This window comes from Streptopelia decaocto, assembly GCF_964273445.1.
Source record: "Streptopelia decaocto genome assembly, chromosome: Z".
Classification (NCBI taxonomy): Eukaryota; Metazoa; Chordata; class Aves; order Columbiformes; family Columbidae; genus Streptopelia; species Streptopelia decaocto.
In genome coordinates, this window is record NC_138657.1 from 81356854 (window position 1) to 81383002 (window position 26149).

General features: G+C 50.1%; 1 protein-coding gene across 14 annotated transcripts in view; it reads right to left on the reverse strand.

Annotated features, from left to right (window-relative positions):
• Window positions 1–26149, reverse strand: part of TCF4 (transcription factor 4) — a 170425-nt gene that overhangs the window by 72124 nt on the left and 72152 nt on the right. For all 14 annotated transcript variants that reach the window (XM_082075361.1, XM_082075365.1, XM_082075362.1 and 11 more), the window contains one exon: window positions 11534–11598. In XM_082075361.1, the coding sequence (XP_081931487.1) occupies window positions 11534–11598 (65 nt within the window). The remainder of the gene's footprint in view (window positions 1–11533; window positions 11599–26149) is intronic.

A 26149-nucleotide genomic window follows, 5' to 3' on the forward strand; every position in this document is an offset into this window, starting at 1 on the left:
CGCGCTGCCACCGGCCTGCGACAAAGAGGGACGGCAATAAAACGTTTACACGGCACAAGGCACCGTGACACCGGCTCCGGGGCTCCCGGGAACGCCGGGAATCAGGAGGCACCCAAGTGAACGGTGAGCGCTAGAAAGGACGAGCTCCGAAGCCACATCCCGGCCCCACACAGTTTGTTTCCTACTAAACACAGCTCCTCGCTGACCGAATCTGCCGGTGGAACATTCGAGTTGGAGCTAAAAACAAGCACAAAATAAGCAACGGAGCGAAATCGGTTTCCACGCCGGGCCCCGCAGCTGGATTTATTATCAACTGCAGCATCTTTGCTCTTGTTACACACAACCCCGTCTGCTCTCTAAACGGCTGTAAAATCAGCCACCGAGTGGTCCATCTCGCCTCCAAAATCCCAATAACTAGACAAAGAATTAAAGCCAGGGAAGGAGAGAATCCGCACGTATTGCGACAAAGTACCATCCATCTGGATACGATATTACCCCTCCCGGATAAAACAAACGTTTCCGTTGCAACGCCAAAGTTTGGCTTTGCAAATGAAAACCGTGTGAATTACACGTAAATATTTGTTTCAGGCACAGTAGGTAGGAAATACATTTACAAAGAGATGCTTTGGTTTCCCTGTCTTCCCGAAGCGGGTGAGGCGGGAGGACAGTGTTGTGATTTACTAATAGAATAGATTAAATGGAAACCGGTCTGTAATCCCCAAAAAACACTGAGCAGGGAGGAATTTTCTGCAGGCCTTTTTCTTTAATACAATAAATTCCTAAGGACAAGCGTCCTGTTTTCCTCTCGTCATCCCCGTTTCAGCTGCTCGGCTTCTGAATTTTGGGGCTAACGAAGTCACGCCGCACACGCCGCTCAATCACTGCTGCCTATTTCCTTCTGTGATTTCGATCCTCTGCTTTTAATGAAATTATGAGACTAAATTTCCACTTCTCCCGTGGCTGTCGGGGTGTCTGTTGGTGATCTGTGCCGTTCCCACAGACCCTCCCTTCTGCGGCTTTTGGAAACGGGGCAGCTCCCCGTCAGACCCCCCGTGTGCCCCCGATGCCCAGGACTCCCCTCTAACACCAACTGCAAATCGCATTGATGGGTTCTGAGCGTGTTTCAAGCTAAGGTGCCGGCTCCCTTTTCCACCGAACCAACTGTAATTCTTACACGTATCTGAAGACAAATTTTGACTTTTAAGGAACAAAAGCACTTTTTTCCTGCACAGATTGATTTTTCACCGAGATTTCTTTTTCTCAAGCACACTCACGTGTATGAAGTGAGAGAAATTGGATTTATTTTCCCTATGTGATGGCAACTAAGCCGTTGTTTCCCTCTCGCGTTGCAGGGCAGCACCTCCAGGGCTGCGCGCTGGCCGGCACTTTGCTGTTCACATTGACCTTTGCCATTAAAAAATGCTGCAGGTATTATCAAATCATTTCTCACACTCAAGCAGCCCTTGCGCATTAATGCCATCACATCACTTCTCTAGGTTTGCCTGGTTTGGTTTTTAGTTAATCTGTTCACTCTCTTCCTCTGCATCATTTAAAATCGCTCTTTAAGTTGAAACCTTTCTGGAGTTGCTTTTCCCCGTCGTGCTTTTTGAGCACTGGATATAATATCAGCGCAACAGCAGCAACTTTCCAAGTTCATTTACGGCTTTCAGCAGCGATTCACGTGCCCTTAAATAGCGGCGGCGGTTCCGCCACCTCCGGCCAGCGAGGATTCAATCCTGCTCACCTTCCTCATCTATCTGGAGCAAAGCTGCTTTGTAACTCCTCAGCTCATTTTGCTCGCTCCTGCCCAGCCCTCCACTCACCATTAGGCATGATGACTCCGATGATGATACCGCTGCTTGATTATCACTAAAGGTTAGTTACTTGTTTGCACTAACGATCCCCATCCTTCACATTTACAGTGAACCATTTCACCAGCGACTGCAGGGGTTTCGCTGCTTTTCGGAAGCTTTAGTGGAATACAAATATTTCATTCCCTACTATATGGGAAAAATATAAGTACAAGGCAGGAAAATCCAAAGGGAAGAAGGGACTTTCTCCTCCTTTAAGGAGTTTTGTAAAATACCGTCTTTGCTCTGTTAATGATTTTCTGCTCTCCAGCTTGGTGACCCAGGAGCTGCAAACACCTCCTGTCCCGCAGCACAAATGAAACCCCGGTGCAAACATCAGCAAAACGGGGTGTTATATACGCTTAGAATCGATGTGCAACGTGTTTGCACGCACGCACACACACGTATCTATGAAACTGGGTGTCCCAGACAACTTCTTTGGGTGCTAATAACCCAAAACCTCCTCCCCAGTGCTCGCTCGGGGCGGCGAGAAGGACGTTCTCTCCGTGTCCTTATTCAGCTTTCAGGACAGAGTTTCCCTTTCCACGCTGAAATGGAGCCAGATGATGGCAGGGTTTCGAAACACACACCTCAGCACAGGTAACAGCCGTGTCAGGGTGTCCCTGGGGTGGGACGTGTCACCACCGCCACCCTCCAGGGCATCACAAACCCGTATGTACTACAGAGGCTGCCGGGATTGTCCCTGGGGAGGGCGGCTGGGACTGTGCTCAAAGCCCAGCGTTTTATGGTCAGAAGTTCGCTGGGTTTGGGGTCTGGGGGTGTCACAGCCCGTTATTGGGAGAATTCAGCCCAGAATGACCTGCGGTCCGTCCGACATGGTGCAAAGCAGCAGCGCGGACCTGCCAGCGCTCCCGCGTCTCCATGGATCGTCATAGCCGGCAATGACATTTCAACGATACAGCAACCGAGAGAACTGGAGTGAAGCAGCCGCTGGTTTAGCCCGGGGTCAATCCTGCACGGAGCTGGATTTTGGGGCTCAGCTCACCCGCAACCGCTTCCCCATTCATTTACAACATCCCTCTAGGGCTATTCCACTCAAAAACACAAGCTATGTACACGTGGAAAGACACTTTGGGTATAAAGAAGCGCACAATCTCACAATACCGATGTACGGTAACAAACGGGCAGCCTCAAATCTATCAGGGTTGACTAACGCGGTGTTTGCCAGTACATATATCGGAACTGCTCACTACGTTACGGAACGCGTGTCCTGGTGTCCCTGTTTTTTCTGTCAATTATGTTAGTCATATTTTTCACCCTAGAAAAGTTACCATGAAAACAACCGAGAGACCAAAGATCCGGAAAAATAACAGAACCCGCGCTAAATACTTTAAGTGCCTCGTGTTGTTCTTTTTTCATCAGCCTGGAAGATCAACAGCGGCTCCTTTCTGATGGAGAAGCAAGATTTTACAGGGAAAAACCCATTATCCTCAGAATATCTGCATGTGCCCAAATGATCCGGCATCGCCCAGGTTCGGAATGGTGCTTAATTAGTTAAAGCTCCCTCATTTACGAAAATAAGGAGAAAATCCGCTTTTTTCGGAAGATTGGCAATGAGTAAATGAATAGACGGGAATGCTGCGGACATGACCCTGGTGTGTGTTGCCACCATTTGCTTGGGCAAGGACGATCAGCAATTTAAACATGAGCCCTTTGACTATCAGAACCGTGGTTCATGTTTTCGGCGTTATAAAGTCACATTTATTTTTTCCGGAGTTTGTTATGCAAATACACCTAAAAGCAACTCATGACACTCACGCGGTATTTAAAATAGGAACCTTCTTTTTATCTCTATTTTATGTTTCCCTCTTTTTGCAGCTAAAGCACACGCTCCTGCACGGGAATGGGTATATTCTAAGCAAGGGTATAGCTGACAAAGCCATATCCATTTCAAGTCAAATCTGCACGGTTTAGGTCACCTTGTGCTTCAGACAGGACAAAAAATTAGACTGACCCTGCAGCAACAACCAAATGGGCAAATTCAGCTGCTCTGAGCAATGGGGAGAACAGGCACTTGTGGTGCTGACGCAGGTAAAAATGCAGCAAGGTGTAGCTGAGCGCCCCGGCTCGTGTGCCGCCCGCTGCGGCAGCGCTTTGGGGCAAAACCAGCGCTTTTCCGTCCAAATGCCGGCTATACGTGCTCGGGGAGCCGCTGAAGCGCTATATGGAGCGTGTATAGCGAGCCAAGTGTTGTCACGCACGGAGAACAACAGCCAGCAAGGCTTCACCCTTCCGCTGCAATTTTCAGCTGTCCGTATCGTCTCTATGACACAAATGAAAGCGGGTTGATGAATATCCAGCAACCTGGCCAAACGCGGGAGGAGCAGCGTGTCTGCGCGTCGGGGCGCAGTCACTCAACGGAAGGTTTAGGGGTGCTGGGGACGGATGGACCGTCTGCACAAGAGAACGACTCCATGGGAAGGAACAGCACATTGAGCACAGCAGCAGGGACAGCAAAGGTCCAGCTCTTCTCAGCACCAACAAGGCAAGTGGGATTTTCAAAGTGTGGAACCAACCTATTTCGCATCTTCTTGCCCCAACCGAGACGCTGTGGCTACGCCGGGAAGGCACCGTTGCCATCGCCCCCATGGCACGGGCAGGATGGTAAAAGCAGCTTGGTGCTCCAGAGATGGCTATAATATGCTGGCAGTTAATTCCCATTTCTTTGCCTCATATGAAATAATACAAATATAACTCCCTCTCAAAATGGGATTTGTCGTGGCACCTTGTTATCCAGCGTAAAGGTAACACTGTACGTTACAGTGTATGGCAAAAAAGAGACAGGGAAATACCCAAGTGAGTTGTATTTCAGTGATACAGTTGGTTTTTATTAGGCTTTATATGTATTTTTCCCCAGACACTTTTGAAAGACGAGGATGTGGGAAATACCTGTAATTCTAACTGTAGCATGGTCTGCATATTTACTATTTCAAAAACCGTTTTCTCCTGACAGGATCCGTTTTCAAAGCAAGAAAATAGTTAAACCAACAAAGGCAGAGCTAGAAACATGCAGACAGATGGCTACACTCTGTCATTAACTTCAGAGCGGAATAGAAACATGAACTCCTCCGTTGTCGCTGAACACAGTGCGGCAATGCCTGGCACACACAGCTCACCTGCGCAGCACCGCAAACACACACCTATGGGCTTACCAGCATTGATCCGTTGTTAAGCACCGACAGTGTGCTGGGCACTTTTCAGAGCCAGAGCAGGGTGGGAAATGCCTTAAAAATGCCCCGTGGGACATGGGGACCCAAATCCTGGAAGCACTTGGTTACCCTGTGTAAATGTCTTAACGCTGAACTAAAAGCAGCTGGGAAAGCGCCTCCGGAGCACGGGTGAGGAACGCGGCTCCATGACAGCTCCGCAGCCATCGCTGCTGCTCGTGCGTCTGAGCCATCAGAACTTAGTCATTGTTTCTAATTCTTCCACAGGTAAATAGCGGGTAGGATTCATATCCTCATACATTCCCTGAAATCTCTACCTGTCACAAGTAATTGCTCCTTTTCTCAAGCCAGGAAGCAAAGGAATAAATCACGTACTAATGGGAGCGGATCTAGGGCGTCTCCTGCTAAGAACGAACGCGCCGCAGGTCAGCGCAGACGCCGGGGCTGGAGCTGGGACCGGACCCCAAGGGACACGGCGCCGTGTCCAAACACAGACATTCCAGTGGGATCTTAACAAACGGGGAAGAAACTCCCCAGCAATGCAGCAACAACGATCTGCTCTCTTTTTCAGTCTATCCAAGTATTACACGATTTACTTTGGCATTTGAATGACTTAAGATACAATTATTAGCCCGTGCAAGATGTAAACAATAGATCCGGACAACTTATAGATTGCTTCAGTCTCCACTGGAAATATGTAAAGAAGTTTGCAAAACGAGAGAAATTTTGTGGCTGGTAGAACCGAATTAATAGTGGTCTTAGAAAATGCAGATCCTGACTACATGTTGTATGTAGTGTCTGTTTTGCAAATAGCGATGATTTCGATAGGTAGTGCTCTGTATCTGTGCTCCTGCAAGATCCGCTTTCTCCATCTTGAGCTGTTCTGGATGTGAAGTTCCTGCCTGCAGCCGCATGGTAATTAAGTGTGATTAAAGATGCTATTCATTCCCCTGCAAAGCAGCAGGTAACCACATGTCAAAGGCGGTGCTGGAAAACGGAGCAACTTCTGGGCAGTCAAAAGGCGACTGGCAATGGTCTGTTGGAAATACGGCGAGAGCGGGCGGCAGTGCGGCCCGAGGGACATCAGCACCACGGGCACCTGAAGAGAACACCTAAAATAACCTCTTCACTTCTGTGCGCAGCAGGTGATGCCGAGACCCCGGTCCGGACGGGGACAAGATCTGGTATTGGACCCTCTGCAAGTCAGTGACATGAAGCACTTGGTGACGGAGGCAACGGGCGCAGCCTGAACACGAGAATTCCACTTTTACCATGAGGGTGGCCAGAGAGGGTCCCTGGAGAAGGTGGGGCCTGGGGGCTCTGAGCAACCTGAGCTGGGGAAGATGTCCCTGCTTGTGGGGGGAGCTGGGAAGGTCCCTCCAACCCAAACCATCTGTGATTTGATGATTCTATCCTTGGAGACGCTCAGAACCCATAGGCCGTGGTTCTGGGCAGCCTGGTTCATCTGCAGGGCTTGGACGAGGTGACCTCCGAGATGCCAACATCAGCAGTTCTGCGAGCAAAGCTCTAAACCTGAGTGTCCGCAGTGACACTGCACCCTTGTCCTCGCAATCGTCACACCCATACGCATTTCTGTTAGGCCAAAAAGGGACGTTTTTCTTCAGAACTTGCTTGAACTGAGCTGTGCTGGATCATCTAACAGAACTGGAATGCAGAGAACTTGGCTGGTTAATGGAGCGGGGCGGAGGAACAGGAGCTCACCACGAGATGTGAACACCAAGGAGACGGCCAGCCCTGGCGAAACAACGCACGGTGACACCGAGAACACCAGGAGAACGGCTGCAGCCACTGCGGTGAACCAAGATTTTGCTCTTGAGGGCTGATTCCCATTAGCAAAGCCCACCAAAGCAGCCTGCCTTTGGTGACATGTCCCCTCAACGCCAAGCAGAGCCGAACCGGCGCAACCCGTGGTATGGCGGCAGTCGCATCCTTCCCTTCCCATCGCCCGCCGAGCAAACGGAGCTCCCGCCGGCACTCAGCCACAACACGGACCCGTTATTGCACATTACGGATCGCAGCGTTATTCTGTTGCCAGGTTATAAGCTCCAGAAAGGTGCCCTTGGAATGCTCGCTTCCAGCAAAATAGCCCTCGGCTTAACATTTGATCCGAAGGGCTAAGAGGAAAGCGTTCCTTTTAGCACCAAATTGCAGCGTTGGGTTTTAGCGTTGCTTCAATTATGATATGGACAATGAAACCGTGTCTTTCTGGATGCATGAGGAATTCTGCTAAATGAGCCATTCAGACATCTGAACTTAAGTCTGTTCCTTTAATACGTTTGATTAACACGGAAATTTTATCTCTTATGTCATTATTTTAGTGCTGTAACATCACAAACATTAATCCACAACGTGCCCACGATCACCAGAGGATAGTTTATGGGCGCTAGAACTAATTTCTGGAGCAGAAGCAGTGATTGCAGCTCCCAAGGCGAGATGCTTGAGCAGAAACCGCACCAGAGGTGAATCTTCCCCAACTACAATGTTAAAGTTACCGGGTGAAATGGGGCTTCCCAGCCCCACGAACTCCATGGGGCTTTGCCCACCAACCCCAGCGGCTTTATCACATTAGCACAGCTCTCGGGCGGTTTTATAGGGAGGGAGCACGGAGGAGAAATTGTTACAGCCAAAGGAATCTCGCCATCAAAACGTGAGGAAACCTGGTTATTTGACTAAGCAAAAAAACACTGAGTAATTTGTAACAGAAGAAGAAAATGAACTCGCAGTGTCTCCAGAGGTCTGCAATATGATCTTCAGAAAAGATAGCTTGCCAATTTAATTGAGGTAGGAGTTATTTAATTTTTTTATATACAGGTATAGTTTTCAATAAACCTACATATGCCTATAATAGTGCAATGGCAGATGTGTCTCGATTATTAGAGGTGGGCTCTGGGGAATACATACAATGGATCTTGAAATCCGTAAGCAGCTGTTTGGAAGGGAGGGGTGGAACGTTGCAACGCACACACATGTTCCTTAAGTGCAGTAATGTTTTGTTATTTTACTGCAGGTGTATTACAGAGATGAAATTTAATAACTTATTGTATACAATGCCAATAAAGCGGGGATTCTTTGCCCTGCCGTTCATGAGTGAGGTACGAAGGAGAAGCGGTGGGGAGCGGCGGCTCCGCGCCTCGCGCCTTCCCCATTGGTGCTTCCCGGGAAAAGGTGGGCAGGCCATGGGACGGGAAAGGGAAACCAGCCCCAAAGTGCGCCGTGAGACACTGGACAAGGCGCTGCTGCCGAAATTCAGGACAACCGAGAGCATGGGAGCAGCCGCGGGGCCGCCGTTATTCCTCTAACAGCCACCCTGTAGCGGCTTGAACCAGAAGCCTCATTTCAGCGTATGCATTAGTCTCCATCTCATGCTGAACGAAGCGCTGAAGAAGGACATTTTAAAAGTATATAGCAGATAAAAATATAATCCCTCCTGGTTTGGTTTCTTTTTCCTTGCTGGACTCCTTTTCACATAATAGAGACGTTGCAACAATTCAATAATTCCCAGCAGCAGAAGTCCCGGTGCTTCTGGAAGAGAACACGGGCAATAGATGTTTGTGTGCACCTCTTGGTGCTGGGTGATACCTCCATCCTCCGGCCCCCGGGCAGCGGGCTCGGCTCATCCACCTGCACCTTCCTTTCCATCGCACTCATTTGCGGCTTTCCCAGCAAGATTCCTGCACAAAACGCCGCTGGTTTGACCTGAAGCTGCGCAAAGCCCAAGCTCCACACCATGCCCGTGTCACTCTGGTTGGCCTTTCCCCTTCCCGTGGAATCGTGATTCAGGCTGGCGCGTATGATCTCAGCCTGGCTAAAGTTTATTATGTTTTGGTAGTAGTTGTGTTTTATTAAAAATAAATAAAAGGGAAAAAAATAGCTGGCCGAGCTTGTGTAACTCCACTAGGTTGTACCTTAACACTTCATTCCAGAGGCAGCTTTTCCCAGGGGGATGGTTCCAACTGGCCTCCGAGAGTATTTCTTGAACACCAAGTAAATCAGTACATCCAAAACCAACATTTAGACTCGCTCTCTGAAAGACTTAGTAGTAAAAACAAGTCATCTTAGGATTTGGGGATTTTACTTCAAGTTAAAACACCTTAAAACCGAAGTATCTGTTACTACGCATTTGCCAAAACGGCATAATCCAAATTTTCAAAGAACTGTCTAATTTATTCCCACGTCCAATCTCGCGCGTTGCCTTGGAAATGGATGGTGTATGTATCCTGGCCATCGAGCTCATTTTCCAGCTCTGGTTATTCACTGTTTTGAGGGGAAACAATAAGTAGCACAGAATTAAGACAACATGCAAAATCCTGACTGCACTGAAAGAAATGAGATTTTTGTCATTAACTTCGATGAAGCCAGTTTTTCAGAAGTGTCTTGACAACAACCTGGGTACATGTTTCTTAGATGACTCCTCTCTAATGGAATTAAATGGTTCCCGAGACGCGTTTTCCTCCGTTCCCACTGTCATCAGTGTTGGATTTGCGGTGGTTTTCAGTGAGAGCCCAAGCGGGCCCGAGGCGCGGAAATAAAAATCATCTCTTAATGAACGTGTGGCTGCGCATCCGACCCCTCCCGGCGCTGCCGAGACCTCGGTGGGCTCTTCCCTACCCCGAGATTAACAGGCAGCGAGTTCAATATCGTTAGGTATTTAGTTTTCCTTAATTGTTGCAGGAATCATCTACAGAGAGCAATGCATCACATCTGGAGGTAGCGCTCTACCTTGCCGATACCAACAAAACCGGCACGCTCCTCCGGGCTTTGGCAAAGGGAGCTGGGACCAGCGGGGCCGTGGATGCTCGGCCACCCCGCCGGCACCGCCGGGGCCGCCCTGCGCTGCCACCGCTTCTCTACAACAGCTCCTGCCTAGATAAGCTCGTCTTCCTTAATACGCGCAAAAGCACACCCTAGAAATCCTGCAATGGGCTTGCAGCTTTTCATTTCCTTTTAAGCCTGAATGTTCACGCTCGTTAATAATTTGGTGGATCCTGATAGTTCTGCAGGCTGGAAAACAGGGAACAGATGGTGCAGCCTCAGCATTAAGCTTTATTCCTGCTGAACCTTTCAGGAATTCGAGAGGTTCTTATTTTAGAAATATCTCTCTCCTTCCCGTCTGGGCGCTGGTCAATCGCTCCGTCCGCTTTCCTGTTACTCCTCAACAAAGTGGATGCACGTGGCAGAAAGAGCGACCTTATCCCGTGGATCGGAATCCTATTTGCACTTTTTTGGTAATGTTTTCCTAATTTTCCTCAAATTTTCACGGCTGACACCACAGAAACGGCGAGTGGGTCGGGAGGGTTTTCGCCATTGACCCCCCAGAGGCCCAGAGCGCTGGGGATCCATCCTGACAGTGACTGTCCCGCCTGAACTGGTCCAAAGTGTAAAACGTGATTGCTCGTTGCTATTGTTCAGGAAATAAACGCACAAACTCTGGCACCACGACCCCAGGCACTGGCTGCACTGGAATAAACGCATCTTCTGCCATGCCCAGCACAGCAAAACACTGGGGACAACATGGGGACAACATCCCCAGCGCTGGAAATGGCAACTAAAATCAATTACAAGCTCCCATAGCTGCTTTGGACCGGGTGAAGGCAGTGACACGTGTTATCTTCTGGACTTATCTGCTCTGGTTATCTCGGTTTGGGTTTATTCTCATTTCCTGGCCAGATGAGAACATTCTAAAGCTTTGAATATGAAGAAGGCTATTAAATTCTTTCAGTAGTTTTCCAAAGCGCGAAGCCACTGCACTTAGAGAAAGGAAAAGAAACCCAGCACTCTTCAAGAACAAAACGAATTTAAGCACGCGATTAATATTGCTACTGGAATTAAAAAGAAAGTGTCTTTAAAAAAAAAATCAATTGTCTTGAAACAAAGCACAGACTTTTGGCTATTGATAGTATTTTTAGACTCAGACTTTCTCCGGAGACTTAAAAGTATGGAAATGCACATTGCAGAGAGGCGCACGCACACACGCTATACCTTTGTATCGCATTGGCGTTTATTATTGAATTAAACTACTCTTATTTTCCTAGCTCACGCGCGCTTCCCTTGAGACGGCTTTGCTGTTAGCCTGCTGGCCTTGACTTCCAGCCAAAAACAATTCCGAAACAAAAAGGGACAACAAATCATATTTTCACAGACATTTTTATCCCTCAATACAACCTTGTTTTCACACAACATCATAGAGATTCTCTGGAAACTGGAATTTATGGCTGGGGGTGACAGGGGCCCTCGAGCGGTCCCGCACAGTGGCCAGGGGACAGTCCCCTGTCCCTCCCGGTCACGCCAACCCCAGCACCAACCGTCTCCAGTAACCACGTCCTGGCTCCAAGAGCCTTAAAATCCGCATTTGCGAATAAATAAAGCCCGGTTCTAAGAAATACACATCCGCTCAGGCTGGGTCTGGCCCCGGGATGCACAGCCCGAAGGACAAACCTCATTTCTCAGGGTATTTAGCACAAGACGGTCGCTTACCTGGTGGCAACCTTGTAAATTCGAATCTCTTCCATAGGATGAGTAGGAACCCCTTTCTGTTTTACCTGTAAAAAAAAAAGAAAGGATATGTATAACGGATAGAAGCAGAGATATATATATATATATATATATATATAGCATCTCTGAGCACTTTATATGGTGTTCATTGCATGTGGAGCTGCTGGGTTCCAGATCCACATCCTTCCCAGGAGCAAATCGCCCCCAGACAAAGGTGGGGATGGAATTTACACCTGGGACACATTCCCCACTCGCTCTTGAACGGGGCCCAACAGCCGCCAAGCAGCTCTGCCAGCCCTAAATACCCTTTCTTTGCCTCCTTTTTTCCCAGGAAGCCTTTAACGCTCAGCTCCGGCAGCCTGACTTGCAGCCCCCATTACAGCGCTGCCATATTTACAAAGGAAAAGAAAGGTTCTTTGAGGTTTGAATGGGCAGACTCGAGCGAAATCAAGAAGGGAAGAGGTGGTTTCTGCAAAGCATTAAGTCATGGCTGAGCAGCACCGCACCACGTGCTCCGGAGACAAAGAGCAGTCAAGAGGGCTGATACAAAACATATTGCCACTAAAAGACCACCCTTCGCTGAGGAGAAGCATGGGGGGAGGCATTATCTAACAAAACAGCCCACGAACACAGTAAAACCACTCGTAAAACCCAAGTTTTTATTGTAGGCTGGGGTATAAAACCCAGCGAGCAGCTGCTGTTGGTCCCTGGCTGCGCACCCCGCGTCCCCGCGACACCCAAGGCGTGACACGGCGCATGGCGGTGACAGTGCCCCCTGCTCCGGGGTCCCCCGCCGCGCACCCCGCGTCCCCGCGACACCCAAGGCGTGACACGGCGCATGGCGGTGACAGTGCCCCCCGCTCCGGGGTCCCCCGCTGCGCACCCCGCGTCACCCAAGGGGTGACATGGCACATGGCGGTGACAGTGCCCCCTGCTCCGGGGTACCCCGCTGCGCACCCCGCGTCCCCGAGACACCCAAGGGGTGACACGGCGCATGGCGGTGACAGTGCCCCCCGCTCCGGGGTCCCCCGCTGCGCACCCCACGTCCCCGAGACACCCAAGCGGTGACACGGCGCATGGCGGTGACAGTGCCCCCCGCTCCGGGGTCCCCCGCTGCGCACCCCGCGTCACCCAAGGCGTGACAAGGCGCATGGCGGTGACAGTGCCCCCCGCTCCGGGGTCCCCCGCTGCGCACCCCGCGTCCCCGAGACACCCAAGCGGTGACACGGCGCATGGCGGTGACAGTGCCCCCCGCTCCGGGGTCCCCGCAGCCCCGCTCCGTGCAGAGCCCGCCCGTCGTTACACAAAGGATGATGGAGGTGATTTTAATCATTCCCAAATGGCTGTGGCCACAGTGGCTCCGCAAGCCTTTCCCTTAAACGCAGCTCAGGGTTTGATCGCCGATTGGAGGGATTATTGATGAGGTTTGACCGTTGCGAGCGGTTTGGAATAAAACAATCATCTTGCCCCCCGTAACAATTTAAGGCTTGTTTTTGTCGCTCGGTTGCTTTCCACATAGCTACTTACACACGGGAAACTCCACAATCTATTTGCTGATCGCACGTGTAATAACTCGGGAAAGCACTTGTGTCTGGTTGTACCAGATCAGCCGCCCCACAGCCCTGCTCAGCACCGGAACCCTTGGCAGCCATCGGTCAAGACTGAAACGCCAATGACATTTTCCACGTCCAAGGCCGAGCTCGGAGCTCCGTGTGCTACTTCCCATCGCCCCAAGAGGGCCCGAAAGTGGATGCGGACAACAAGCGGCGAGGATGGGGAAATAAAGGCCAAGCGGCGAGGGAGCGAGCCCGAGCGGCACCCGAGGCGCGGGAAGGCAGGCGCCGGGGCACCGCAACCTCCTTTCCTATCGTATCACACACAGGCAGCCTCATCTTAATTTCAGTTGTTAAAAAATATTTATCCAGATACAAAAATAAACCCGCTGCAAATTACAAGTTGTCAGGGTTAAAATCTACTTCTATTTGTGTGGGGGAGGATAAGAGAACAGCATAGACATGAATCATTCTCAGTAATTTGAGTGTTTCCATGACATCAATGGGCACTCGTCCAGGACTCTGTCGAAGTCTGCGAGGTACCAAAGCGGCACAGCAGCCAGCAGGAGATTGACTTCTTTTCTCTCTTTTTTATTTAGGATTATGCTCCTTGTAAAGATTTCATCTCCAGCATCCACTTTTACCACCGAACAGATAGCTCTGGAGATCGCGGGCAAACGCATTTCGCTCTGATAGCGTAAGCCGCTCACTTTATTACGGTTTTGTTGTTGCTGTTGCCACGTACAGCCAGAAATCTGCCTTCTCGATTAAGGAGAAATACCCCAAAATTGATGAAAAAGTCAAGAAACCGTTAAAAACATACACATACAAAGATTTTCACCATCAGCCGTAATTATGAAATTATCATACTTTTCGTAATGACGTTTCAATTTGTTTTATTTGGGGGGGTGGGGGGGGAATATCTTTTGTATAAACCGTCCATTTAAAATTAGCCACAGTCTTGATGTTGATTTTCTGCTTAAAATTCACTGGCACATTTGTTTCAGATAATAAAATTTGCGAGAGCGCTGATAATATGCAAGAGTAGGCTCGTGCAGCAACTATTTGTCCTCACAAACACAAAAGCTTCTCCTGAATTTCCACGTTTCCTGTACATTTTCAGTCGCTCGACCGCCCCAGCCTGCGCTGTGCTGAGGATTCGCTCTGGTTCGGGATGGTTTAGAGAGAGCGGCTCAGCGATGGAGACACCCGACGCATTCACTGCGGAATTTTCGAGACAACCCTCTAGTACTAGAATGCGGCAGCCGCTGCGGATATTTTTTGGCACAAAGACAATGGTGGCAGTGCCAAGCCCCATGGCTAAAACTACTCAAAAGAGGCATAAGGGTAGCATTAATCGTTCAAGTCTTTTACTGCATGGAGTACTGTTGTCCATATTTTAAACCCTAAAAGTACCCGTTAGTAATATTTGTTGTAAGCCAGGGAAAAAGGGGAAAAAAAAAAGAGAGAAAAGAAGAAGAAGGGAAAAAAAAACGGGAGAGCCTGGAATAGAGATGAATAACTAATCTTGTCAGACATCTGATTCATTTTTTGCTACCTAGAGGACCAAATGCTAAAATGTGCCGTTTGTTACCGGCGCTGCGAACGCACGGCACGATCTATACCCTTCCGTGGCTTTATGATCTGACAATTGAAACAAAGCTCCATGGAAGACGTTGACCTACAAAGGCTGGGGAGTAACTTCCCAACACGCCCTTGCTCCTTGTGCACGGCACAGAAAGCATCTCCATTGCCATCGCAGGCAACAACTTCGCCCGGGTGTAAATACATCTATATATTTTCAATTAATTGGCACCGTGCATGCCAATCAAAGGAGAGACAAAGGAAGGACTACGTGCAGCTCCCGGTGTCTGACAAACACTGAATCTCAAGCCTCTGCTCTCTAAATACCTCTAGAAAAAACCCACCGAATACGCCACTAAACTAAACCCGTTGCTTCCGAAATATTTTGTTTGCATTTTTGTTGAGCTGCAGCAAATCAAAGCAGCGCAGGATGGTCGATCCATCGATAAGAAGCCACTTGCCTCTCCACAGTGCACTTTGAAAAATTAATCAAATGAAGTAGTAAATGTAAGCAAGTTGCAGAGCACAAAGCCCCGGAGCCGGGCACCTTGGCGCGGGTGGGCAGAACCAGAGGCACGAGCCGCCTCTCCCATCTGCACCCAAAAGGAAGCGAAGCTATTTCTATAAATGTCTTCAATTCAACGTTTGCCTCCATTTCGTGTTCGACAGATTTTTTGAGAGATGAGTCGGACCGGAATATTCTAATTCAGGTTTCCGCCGCCCTACATTCGGGGTTTAGTTCTTGGTTAGAGTCAAGAAGGGAAACTTGTCTGGGGGGGGGGAATAAATAAGGGAATTGTATTAGGGTTGGAATTTTAATGGCTGCAAATTTCGGTCTGTTCAGGTCTGTAATTTTGCTTAAATCTATTTATTTTGTTAGTGCATTTCTGAAAAGGGATGGTTGTTACCTCTGATGCTCAGTGTCCCCAGGGCACCCGATGGCATCAGGAACGCCCCGTTCTGGGCTGAACTGCCCAGCTCCACATTTGGGCGCACAGAGCGAACCCCTGGTGTCACCAGCCGGAGCAGGGCTTATTTGCATTGTTACAACAAGCAGGAAATAGGTTCCTTCTGCCTTCATCTCTAGTTTTGCTGTGCTCATCTGAGTCTGGTTGCAGCAGAAGAGGGGGCTTGCGGGGGGTCTCCCCCACCGGCCCCGCTGCCAGCCAGACGATCAGCACTGCTGGCTCTTCCCTCAGAGACCTGAAACCGGGCTCATTGCAGCAGACAAACCAAGCCAAAATGTGTACATAATTACCAATTATTTGAGGATAAACCTCACAGAAATAAATGAGCGCACACTATATATCCTATAGCTACGATACACGCTGTGCCCTCCACGGACAGGCTTGCTGCCCTTTTGCCCTTGGCAGGACACATCATCTGCCCGCATTTTCATCTTGATTTCATCGCGACTTTTGAATACTCAGCTCTTTAAAAGAGGAGGGGAAGAAAAAGGAGGAAATACAGGAAAGGAAAAACGCTGTTAGCGTTTAGTGCCATGTTTTGGCCGCCTCACGGAAGGCTGTAAATCTGAGCGCTGGCCCTGGCCAACAGCTGGCGGGAGGCTCGGCCCCTTGTCCCCTTTGTGTGACAGCTGGCGCTGCAGGGACGGGCAGGGAAGGGGCAGGAACGGGCAGGAACGGGCAGGGACAGGCAGGGAATAGGCAGGAAGGGGCTGGGAAGGTTGGGGTGTCCGGCTGCGATTTCTCCTCTTCCAACCCGAAAGCAGCAGCGCGTTGTTTATCCGGAGTAACGCACGGGGCTTGACGGGCCGCACCGCCGCGCTCCTCCGACAGCAGCGCTTACCGGTACGGATCTACGGGCAAAATACCCTATTTATTTCCGCGAGGTTGTGAACGGCGCGTTTTACATCACAAAGAGTCTCATCCGACGGTAATGGAAGTATCATGTTAATGAGCTATTTCTGCTTTGTGCTGGATGTGAAGTACAGACAATAAGGAAGAAATCCAAGAGATTTTAAGCAAAGTTTGCGCGATAACGCTCACAAAATAGTACAAATGACACGGCATCTGATCCAGGCAAAGTCCACAAACCAGACACTACACTAAGGGAAGGTATTAACAGTATTAATCCCAATACTTGGAGGGCATGGCACCCCAAGACATAGCGCGGTGCGAGGGGAAAGAGATCTTTGACACGCAAGAGGATTTGTGCACCGATGTGCAGTAAACAGTAATGGTTCCTAAAGAGACGTTATGATGCCGGAGCAAGTAGCATTACAAAGGGAGAGGGTTTTTTTTCTTAAACAGTACCACCAAAATGCAAAGAAAATTAAATCCTAAAACCTGTACTAAAATAAAGCCGCAGAACTGGCTCGAACAAGCTAAAGGGAGGAAATTCAGAGCAAAAGGGACACGTCACCACCGACTCGCTCACACTCAAACGGGCGACGTTAGTGCCCAAACACCCCAAACTACTCCCTTACACACGTGTATATATGTGGCTATACGTATATGCACCCTCTGTGAAAACAGCAGCCCAGCTTTTTGTTCACTGATCTCAGCTCACGCAATATTGGACCCCAACCAAAAGACTGAGGCAAATTGCTCCATCTATTTCTGTAATCTGCCAAATAACAGCATCTATGGCAGGGCAGGACGCGACTCCTCTGTTTGCGGGCTTCTGAAAGAAAACAGCCACGGCAAAGCTGTTCTTGAACCTCCGAGGATGCAAAGAGAGAATATCAAAGACCATATTCTACCCGATTTATATTAAAGGGTCCCTGAGTAGTCCCACCAGAATGGATCAGATTGTGCAGATTATCACGATACGCCATAAAAGGCAGGTTGGACACGGATAGTGGGGGATGATGCAGACACGTTACAGGATGGACGGGGCTCATCCAGTCCCTACAAGTTCGCTGCACCCTTTGCAACAGGTTTTCAGCACCTCGCAGTGACTCAGGACACGCGGGTCTTGCCGTCGCTGCGATTGTGCAACCCATCAATAACACCGCGGACGAGGAACATTAATGAGCTTCATATCAAGTGCATGCGCTAATTGAGACCAGAATAATAAACTTTCATAATTGAATTAGGTATTTAAACAAAGCCGGTGTTTATTTCACCGCCGTCTGAAGGAATTGTGCTCGGCGAGCTGCGCAAAGCTCGGCCAGCGCCCAGAGCCGCCCAGGACGCGCATTCACGGGCCACAATCCTTCATTAGGCTGAGCAGGCATCTGACTTCACAAACATCTTCGGTTTCCTTTGCGGATGTGCGCGGAATTTCAGTCTGGAGGAAATAATTACGATCAGCTCAGCCCGAACACCTGGATCAGGCTCTGCAAACAGCCGCGTTATTCTGAAGAGACACAAAAACTCCACGGAAACTCATTCGCCGTGTTTTACCCTTCGCATTCCCGGAATGTGTAATAGTCATAAATGGGCGGGGGGTGACGATGGGCACCGCAGAACACGCACAAAAATCAAAATCAAAAGCATTATCTAATAGCAGAGAATCCGAATGATAAAAAGAGGCAACGTTTTCATAAAGATACGAGACAAAACCAAGTTGTAATAATGCTCCGGACCTAAAAGCAATATATAAGAACCGAATGTAAAGCACTGGATATTGTTTTATCCTAGGTAAGCCTCACAGGGCTATTTGAAATTGAAATAGGCGCAGGGTGATCCCTCGTCATTTGTTCAGGAGATCTTTATCATCTCTCTGCAAAGCCGCCTCTTCACTCCAGTGAGAACAGAAGCACTTTCAAACACGGCAGATAAAGATCTAAGGCCAGGAATTGAAAGAGGCCGATGAACCTTCCCGCAGCCCCAGCCTGGGCTCTAAACCCGGCTCTGTAACCCCCCCCATCCAGCCGCGGTTATTAAACGGCTCCTAAAGCAAACCCCGCGCCCATAGAGATCAAGGCGATGGCCCCGATCGGGAGCGCACCGCACCTCGGCACTCAATTAAACACTCAATGACACGTTTCTATTTGGAGTCCTGGTCAGTGCAGAAATAGAAGAAAGCCAAGCCTTTGTTTTTGTTGTGATTTTGATGTTTTAAAAACAACGGATGGGATTATTTGGTTTAGCTGAGCAGACGAAACAAACAAGGAGCGAATGGCAAAACACCAGGAGCGGTGGTGAATCTAGTGTAACGCTCTAGTGTAACACTAACACCCAAGCGTCTCCCATCGGCGACATCCAGCAGAGGGCACGCAGACCCTGAGCACATCTTTACACTTGAGGACTGACATTTCCTACACATTTCGGGAACAAACAATTTGGGTTGAGACAGACACCCGGGAATGTTGGTTCCTGTGCTGAGAAAAATGAGTCCTGGGGAGGGGATTTCCCACCTCTGCCGGCTCCTGGTTCTCCTGCTGCTGCCAAACGCAAAGACAACGACCCTCGTTAAAAAAGGAATTAAATGACCATTCCTAAAAGCAAACTTCAGAGCTGGCAGGGACGCTGCAGCGAAGAGCTCATTCAGATGGATTTGCACACATTTTATTCTCGTCTGCACCAATATTAAATAAAACTGAGCACCTTTAGCGGGGCCAGATTTTTATCCTGGATTCTTTAATTACTCCCCAGCACGCGACAGCAGTATTACCTATTGGGTTTTATTATACTGAAGTGAGAGGCAATTTTAGAAACCCCTGAGCCGGGGAAGAATTTGTCATTTCTCCCGTTTGCTTCAGAACGGACTAGTTGAAGATTATACTACAGAAAATCTCAGCTGCGCTTCAGGCTCCTCGGCGGCAGCTCCTGGTGCCCCAGAGGGACCAACGCACTCGAGAACCTCCCAGCGCCTCTTCGGCGCCAAACGATGCCCGTCATTAATTACCACTGGCCCACCTATGCGACTGATGGCTCCCAACCGCACGGTAACAGCCATTTGGGTTCCTGACCAGATAATCTCTATTTTTCTAAGCTCCGGTAGCCCTGGGAGATGAACTTAATTTGCAAGGTGCGCGAGGCGGCGGCTCCGGTTGCATGTGGGTCACAGTGAGCGCCGCTCGTCCCGCGGCCAGCGCGAGCCGCCGCCGCCTAAGTTGAAATGACAAGTCTTGATTATTCCTAAGCACTTGATTCTGAAACGTTTGCACAATCTGTTAAGTCCAGACAAATTTAAATGGTTCTGACATGCAGCCTGCTAGGGTCAGTGACAGGGATAATGCCTCTTTACGTGGGGAAAATTTTGTGGCATATAGGTCACTCTCTTCAGGGGAATCAACCGCGTGGCTCCTCTTTGCATTTCCACCACAATCCTTCATCCCGCAGCCTGGAGCTGAGAGTGAAATGCAAGAAAGAGCCGAACGCTCAAAGCAAAAATCTGCTTCCAGGACAATCCATTATATCTGACAAGTTAAATGTTCCATGGTAGACCATATGGCATCGGAGCAGGGCCGACGATGGAAGCGGGAAACTCAGCAAATGCATCACAATTAAGGAGTTTGACTATAGACTTTACTTTAGTTTTTATTACATTTTGGCTATTGTAGTCTTCCCATTTTCATGGAGCCTCTACCTGATCTACCAAGCTGGTAGAAAAGGTGGTTCACCAAAGTTACCTTCTCCAAAATCTTATTAAGTGGACCAACTAGAAGAAAAAATATGGGCATGAAGTTCGTGTGATGAAGTTCCTAAATAAGAGCGACTCGTATTTCCAGAAGCCCTTGCAGCGCCCGTGCAAGAGGAGCGCAGGAGTTCTACAGGCTGGCCCAACACCGCGCGGGTTTGCTGCCGTTCCGAAATCACATCTGCAGAAATAACCACGCAACCATTTTTGGGCAATGCCCTGGGGTCCCGATGCAAAAATCAAGTAGGTGAGCGCAGCTCCAGCCTTATTGAGGGTTTGCACCCAGTCTCCAGGCAGCAGTGAATCCCAGCCGGTGGCACTGGTGGCGCTGGTGGCGCTGGTGTCACTGGTGGCGCTGGTGGCGCTGGTGGCGCTGGTGGCACTGGTGGCACCGGTGGCGCTGGTGGCGCTGGTGGCACCGGTGGCGCTGGGGCCCAGCCCACCCAAACAAACCCCTCCCTGGGCTCTGGAGCTGGGATCCTCATTTTAAGCCCTATTTTGCCCAACGTTGCGCCCAGGAAGGGTCCATCCCAGCGATGGGACCCGGGAACAGGGAGACAGCAGCACCGGCCTCAGTGCAACCGGGTTCAAGCCCAAACCAATATCTCGTCACCACTTCATTACTCAGTAGGCTCGTAATATCACTTTTTCCCAGTATTAAATTATCTTTTCAAGTATTACATTTTTCTAGTATTGTTATTCTTCGTAAGACAATGTTTTTACATTACTTGAAGCACATTATTATTATTTCTCTATTTGTTTGTGAAACCGCTACGGGTTTTGCTACCATACACAAAGCTTAAAGCAGAAAAACTGAAAGAAATGCTTTCAAAATGCTGCAAATCTTTAGAGTGGAGGGGGCAGGTGGAGGCGCCGCCAGAACAAAGACACTCCCGAAATCGGTGCGGAAAAGGAGTCGGATGCACTCCCCCAGATCTGAAATGTATTATTGATTTAGCGCGAGCGCTGCAGGCAGCGAACAAAGGCCCCTATGGTTAGGAATGCACGTGCTTTCACTTCCAAACGGGTATTCCCCCCCAGGACATCGACTCCTTCCAAACCGCGCACCTTTCTGAGGGGTCTGCAGGACACGGGGACGCTCCAGGGCTGGTTTTGGGGCTGTCCCAGCGGGTATCAATTCAGCACGGGGCGCAGGACTTTCCCCACTGGCATTCGCAGCCCCGTTGCGGAGTTGGGCACATCCCAAAGCGCTGATGGCTCTTAACGCGCTGCTGGCACCGGGATGCTTGGGTATCTGTCGGATAAACCACCCCGATACTATAACCAACGGGAGTCCTGCTCGGCCACCGACAGCACCGAGGGGAACGTGAAATACAGAGACATTCACACCCGCAAAACAAAGCAAAACCGGCAGATATTGGTGCTTTGTAGATCCCGCTGCTAAAGCCCGATCAACGATTTTATTACTAATTAAAACGCCCATATGGTAAAACACCACCTGATCCAAGGGGCTTTTAAGCACGGCGATTGTCGGTGTTGAATTTCTGCGTTTCGTTAGCAAATTTGAAATTTTGGCCTGGATTTATTTTCAAATGCACTGTTCCCTGAGCTATTAATGAAAGAGCATAAAAACTTTAGCAACATATTTATTTTGCGCATATTGATGTGTTTAAAAAGAATGGAAAAGCAAAGTTAAAGAAAAAAGAGGGGAACTATTCTTTATCCTCTTCCAGAAATGTTAAATATACCAGATACAAATAAATGCAGCTCAAAATGAGTCCAAGCACAAGCCGCTGTGTTGGTAATGCCTCAAATGCCCCAATGCAGCCACCAGTGCCACCAACACAGCCACCGGTGTCACCAATGAACCCAGCAGTGCCACCAATGAACCCACCAGTGTCACCAATGAACCCACCAGTGCCACCAACACAGCCACCGGTGTCACCAGTGCAGCCACCAGTGCCACCAATGAACCCACCAGTGTCACCAATGAACCCACCAGTGCCACCAACACAGCCACCAGTGTCACCAATGAACCCACCAGTGCCACCAACACAGCCACCAGTGTCACCACCAAACCCACCAGTGTCACCAACACAGCCACCAGTGTCACCAATGAACCCACCAGTGCCACCAACACAGCCACCAGTGTCACCAACAAACCCATCAGTGTCACCAGTGAACCCAGCAGTGCCACCAATGAACCCACCAGTGTCACCAATGAACCCACCAGTGCCACCAACACAGCCTCCAGTGCCAATGAACCCACCAGTGCCACCAATGGCACCACCAATGTCACCAATGAACCCATCGGTGTCACCAACGAACCCACCAATGTCACCAATGCTGGGACATTTTTCTAAGGCAAAGCAGAAGCGCTGATGGCACGAGGATCTGCCGGGGGCAGCAGGAAGACGAGCATCTCTCCCCGAAACAGAACAAATGCTGCACAGCTTTCTGGAATTACGGCATAAAACATCCTGCTTTAACGATGACATTTACTTCCTAGACAAATCAAGGAGATACCGAACTGGGTGGGTTTTTTGGATAAAACCTCAAATGGGAAGGCTAAGGAGACAACCTGATCCCCTTGATTTCCAGCTTTACCAGGGTTTGAGAAAGACTGGGGTAAATTCTCCTCCCCTGCGAGGTCCCTGGAAACCAGCAGTTTATTTCTTCTAATCCAGTAAATGATTTTTCCCCCCTTGGAAACAGTCGCTAATTTCAGATGCGTCACTTTAAGGCCTGATTTTCAGCAGAATGAAATATTCCTACCTCAAAATACAGTTTACGGGAGCCCTATGGTCTCCCCAGCCAGCTCAGGCGCCCTGGGATTTTATATGATCGGATAAACACATCTAAAAGTCCATTCGAGACCCCACTGCTCCCCATTCGCTGTAAATTCAAAAAGAAATAAATAGTAACATTTTATTCCTCTCCCTCCTGAGGGAAAGCAGACAAACAAGGTGTCTATGAGGATTTATGCTTTAGGAGCTTGTACACCAAGGGGTCCTCCCCAAGGCCATCTCCAAGTCCTCACTAATGACAATGAACTCATGGGAAGCCTGTGACACCACCAGATCGTTACAACCAGGATCACACCAGTATACACCAGGATCACACCAGGATCACACCAGTATACATCAGTATCACACCAGGATCACACCAGGATCACACCAGGAACACATCAGTATCACACCAGTATCACATTAGTATACATCAGTACCACACCAGGATCACACCAGTACCACACCAGGATCACACCCGTATACATCAGTATCACACCAGTATCACACCAGGATCACACCAGGATCACACCAGGATCACATCCGTATACACCAGTACCACACCAGGATCACAACAGTATACACCAGTATCACACCAGTATACACCAGGATCACATCAGTATACACCAGTATCACACCAGTATCACATCAGTATACACCAGGATCACACCAGTATCACACCAGTATCACATCAGTATACACCAGGATCATACCAGGATCACACCAGTTTACACCAGTATCACACCAGGATCACACCAGTATACACCAGGATCACACCACTATCACATCAGCATACACCAGTATCACACCAGGATCACACCAGTATACACCAGTATCACACCAGTACCACCCCAGGACACCCAGGCCCTGCCGGACACGGCACAATAAGGGGCTGTACAGACACCAGCTGCAAACGGACCCTCGTTTTAAGGACTAATTGGGACAAAAAGGTGCAGGTGGAAGCTCTGATTCTCTGGGTCTCTGTGCAACACAAATCTGTCTCCCAATGGTTCTCTAAACAGCGTTTACAAAACCCAACAGTCATTAAAAGATGCTCTTTTTAAAACTAGAGGTTGTTCTTTTGTTGTTTTTTTTTTTAAATCAAATGTTGAACTTGTAAAATTAAAAAGTTATGTCTTAACAATCAAGCGCGGCTTTAACTTTCTCATTTCCTCATTTACACTTTAAAAAATGGCCGAGGGTTTCATATGATGCCGTTTCAACAACACCGGGAAAGTTTCTCAAGTCTCGGATTTTTCACTGAGCCTGAAAACACAGAGTTTGGGGGGAAAAAACCCACCGAACCAATCACAGCGGGAATCTCTTGAAAAGGAAACACAAAAAGAAACCCCATCTTGAACAGTCTCTCAGCAATGGTTGGACCGTACAGAAAGGAAATAAAGAGCTCTCTGAAATGTAAGAATGAACCTATCTATTCAGATTGCTCACAGGTGACATTACACCATCTGCCTGGGCAGTGCGCCCGTACTAAAGGACCCGCTCCGGAAGAGTCAAACCTGATGCATTTGAAAGAAATGGGTACGCAAAAAAAATTACAAATGATTTTAAAGTACAAATGAAGTCACGCAGCACCAAGCTGCAAAAAAGTTCTGAAAAATCTGCAAATGGGCTGGTGGGCACGGAAAGGAGGTGACTTCCCCGGCTGGGACGCGCTGGACCGCAACGCGCAGCATCCGCGATGTCCCCACGCGCGGGGACGCGTCCTGCCCGGCCACGGCTCCGGCTCCCATAACCAGCCAGCACAAGGGCGCAGGGCAGGGAACGGCCTGTCCTGAGCGCCGCGGTCCCCCTGTCACCCTGCGCACAGCGGTCCCCCTGTCACCCTGTGCACAGCAGTCCCTGTGTCACCCTGCGCACAGCGGTCCCCCTGTCACCCTGCGCACAGCAGTCCCTGTGTCACCCTGCGCACAGCGGTCCCCCTGTCACCCTGCGCACAGCGGTCCCCGTGTCACCCTGTGTACAGCGCTCCCTGTGTTGCCCTGCGCACAGCGGTCCCCATGTCACCCTGCGCACAGCAGTCTCCATGTCACCCTGCGCACAGCGGTCCCCGTGTCACCCTGCGCACAGCGGTCCCGGTGTCACCCTGCACACAGCAGTCTCCATGTCACCCTGTGCACAGCGGTCCCCGTGTCACCCTGCGCACAGCGGTCTCCATGTCACCCTGCGCACAGCGGTCCCTGTGTCACCCTGCGCACAGCGCTCCCCATGTCACCCTGCGCACAGCGGTCCCCGTGTCACCCTGCGCACAGCGCTCCCCATGTCACCCTGCGCACAGCGCTCCCCCTGTCACCCTGCGCACAGCGGTCCCCGTGTCACCCTGCGCACAGCAGTCTCCATGTCACCCTGCACACAGCGGTCCCCCTGTCACCCTGCGCACAGCGGTCCCCCTGTCACCCTGCGCACAGCGGTCCCGGTGTCACCCTGCGCACAGCAGTCTCCATGTCACCCTGTGCACAGCGGTCCCCCTGTCACCCTGCGCACAGCGGTCCCCGTGTCACCCTGCGCACAGCGCTCCCCGTGTCACCCTGCGCACAGCGGTCCTTGTGTCACCCTGCGTACAGCGGTCCCCGTGTCACCCTGCGCACAGCGGTCTCCGTGTCACCCTGCGCACAGCGGTCCTTGTGTCACCCTGCGTACAGCGGTCCTCGTGTCACCCTGCGTACAGCGGTCCTCGTGTCACCCTGCGCACAGCGGTCCCCCTGTCACCCTGCGCACAGCGGTCCCCCTGTCACCCTGCGCACAGCAGTCTCCGTGTCACCCTGCGCACAGCGGTCCCCCTGTCACCCTGCGCACAGCGGTCTCCGTGTCACCCTGCGCACAGCGGTCCCCCTGTCACCCTGCGCACAGCGGTCTCCGTGTCACCCTGCGCACAGCGGTCCTTGTGTCACCCTGCGCACAGCAATCTCCATGTCACCCTGCGCACAGCGGTCCCCGTGTCACCCTGCGCACCCGCTCGGGCAGCACCGATCACTGAAGCCGGCGGGCACAGAACGGCCCCCAGAAGACGCCTCGTTTCTGCGGGTTCATTAGGACACAGGTCTAATACAAGGTTTTCCTTTTAGGGGGGAAAGAAAGAAAGAAACAGAAATAAAAGTTTTACAGAAATTCCTGCATTGTGGGACAAACCCAAGAGTTATTTC